The 1,680-nt window shown below is 48.7% G+C and overlaps 2 protein-coding genes across 2 annotated transcripts in view; one reads left to right on the forward strand and one right to left on the reverse strand.

The window, feature by feature from the left end:
* Positions 1-333, forward strand: EMH_0017270 (uncharacterized protein; the record flags this gene model as incomplete). Its single annotated transcript, XM_013500856.1, has 1 exon — positions 1-333. One exon carries the CDS (start codon positions 1-3, stop codon positions 331-333), a length of 333 nt encoding a protein of 110 aa, XP_013356310.1.
* A 651-nt stretch (positions 334-984) lies between these two features.
* Positions 985-1,680, reverse strand: part of EMH_0017280 (uncharacterized protein) — a gene marked incomplete at both ends in the record, with an annotated part of 1,047 nt that continues 351 nt past the window's right edge. The window contains 3 exons of the mRNA XM_013500857.1: positions 985-1,148; positions 1,338-1,500; positions 1,597-1,678. Coding sequence (XP_013356311.1) covers positions 985-1,148; positions 1,338-1,500; positions 1,597-1,678 — 409 coding nt within the window. The remainder of the gene's footprint in view (positions 1,149-1,337; positions 1,501-1,596; positions 1,679-1,680) is intronic.

Consider the following 1,680-nt stretch of genomic DNA (forward strand, 5'->3'; position numbering starts at 1 on the left):
ATGTTGGGGGGGAGGCCTTGGGGGGGGCCTGGGAGCTGCGAGCAGCAACCAAAGAAACTGCTGCAGCAGCAGCAGCAGCAGCAGCAGAGGGAGAAGAACCACCACCACCAGCAGCAGCAGCAGCAGCAGAGGGAGAAGAACAACCACCACCAGCAGCAGCAGCAGCAGCAGCAGCAGCAGCAGCAGCAGCAGGAGAAGAAGAAGATATTTTGGTGCCTCTGCGATGCAAAAGCTTCAGCTGGGGAGACACCGCGCTGCGGGTCACCGCCTCCTCCTCGCACAGCTCCCCAGCTACCTGCGCCTTTTTATCTAGACTGCAGCAGCCACAAATAGAACAAATAGGGTAATACACTTATTTATTTATTTATTTTGTTTGCTTTGTTTTATTTTTTTTATTTCGTTTTGTTCGTTTTGTTTTGTTGGGTTGAGAGAAAAAGAAAAAAAAAGAAAAAGAATTGAGCGAGAAACGCGGTATTGCGGGGTCTCTGCTGCTGGCGCAGTGCTGCTGCTGCTAAGTCAACGCTTCTGCTGCTGCTGCTGCTGCTGCTGTCAATGATATATATATATATATATATATATATATATATATATATATATATATATATATATATATATATATATATATAATTGCATGCATGCATTTGGGGCTGTTTGTTGCATGCGTTTGGGGTGTATATGCAGGTCATCGTTAAAGTTTCTTCGTTTGGCGTGCGGCGAGGCTCACATATATCCGCGCTTTGCTCCGTGCAGTGAATGGGATACATGTGCAGCGCATGCAATACTGAGAGCAGCAGGGGGAGAGATATATCGATGGGAAGATGCAGCAACAGGGGGGCCCCTGGGGCCCCTACAATACAATAAACCCTCACTCCTTAACCCCTCCTTTGTTGCTCTTGCTAAGCTCAACCCAGGGGAGGACCCAGCCCCACCCCCGAGCCCCCAGACAGATGCAGATGCAGATATACTAAAACACAGCAAATGCAATTAAGGCTGCTGCTGCTGCTGCAGCTGCTGCTGCAACAGCTGCTGCTGCTGCTGCAGCTGCTGCTGCAGCTGCTGCTGATGCTGCGGCTGCTGCAGCAGCTGCTGCTGCTGCAGCTTTATGCTGTTCCCTTTGGGGCCCCACACAGTGTACAGACTACAGGCTACTGCGTGCAGCAGCTCAGACACCGGTGGTGTGTGTTGTGCTGCTTCAGTGCAGTCTTCGCCTCCGTTCCTCGTTGCATGCATGCAGTAATTTATATAGAATGCATGCAGCCAATTTATAAACAAATGCAGAGCAGCGGTGGCCCCGCTTTTTTGTGTTCTGCTTGTACTACTACTCCTTGTACTTGTACTCTCAACTCTACACAGTAAACACACCAGGTGTATGAGCTTCTTTTCTGGTATTTTTGTTGGGGGGAAATAAACCATGAGGGCCAAGACGGCCTGCTCTAGAGGGTTAGAGTTTCGGGGGGTAGGAGGGGTGTTTGGGGTTGCTGTGTGTGGTGGTTTCTGCGCCTATATGAAGGCAACCACAGACAGAGAAAAAATACAGCTTTCTCTCTTTGTTTAAAGTTAAAAAGTGTATTGGGAAGCATTTAGCAAATGTCTTACGTGCAGTTCTTTGTTGTATTCTGTCGATGGTGTTTCAGCTGGTTGTTGTTGCTCGTTGTGTTTGAGCCGCGCAATTAGACAAAA

Source organism: Eimeria mitis, genomic scaffold (assembly GCF_000499745.2).
Source record: "Eimeria mitis Houghton genomic scaffold, Emh_scaff596, whole genome shotgun sequence".
Classification (NCBI taxonomy): Eukaryota; Apicomplexa; class Conoidasida; order Eucoccidiorida; family Eimeriidae; genus Eimeria; species Eimeria mitis.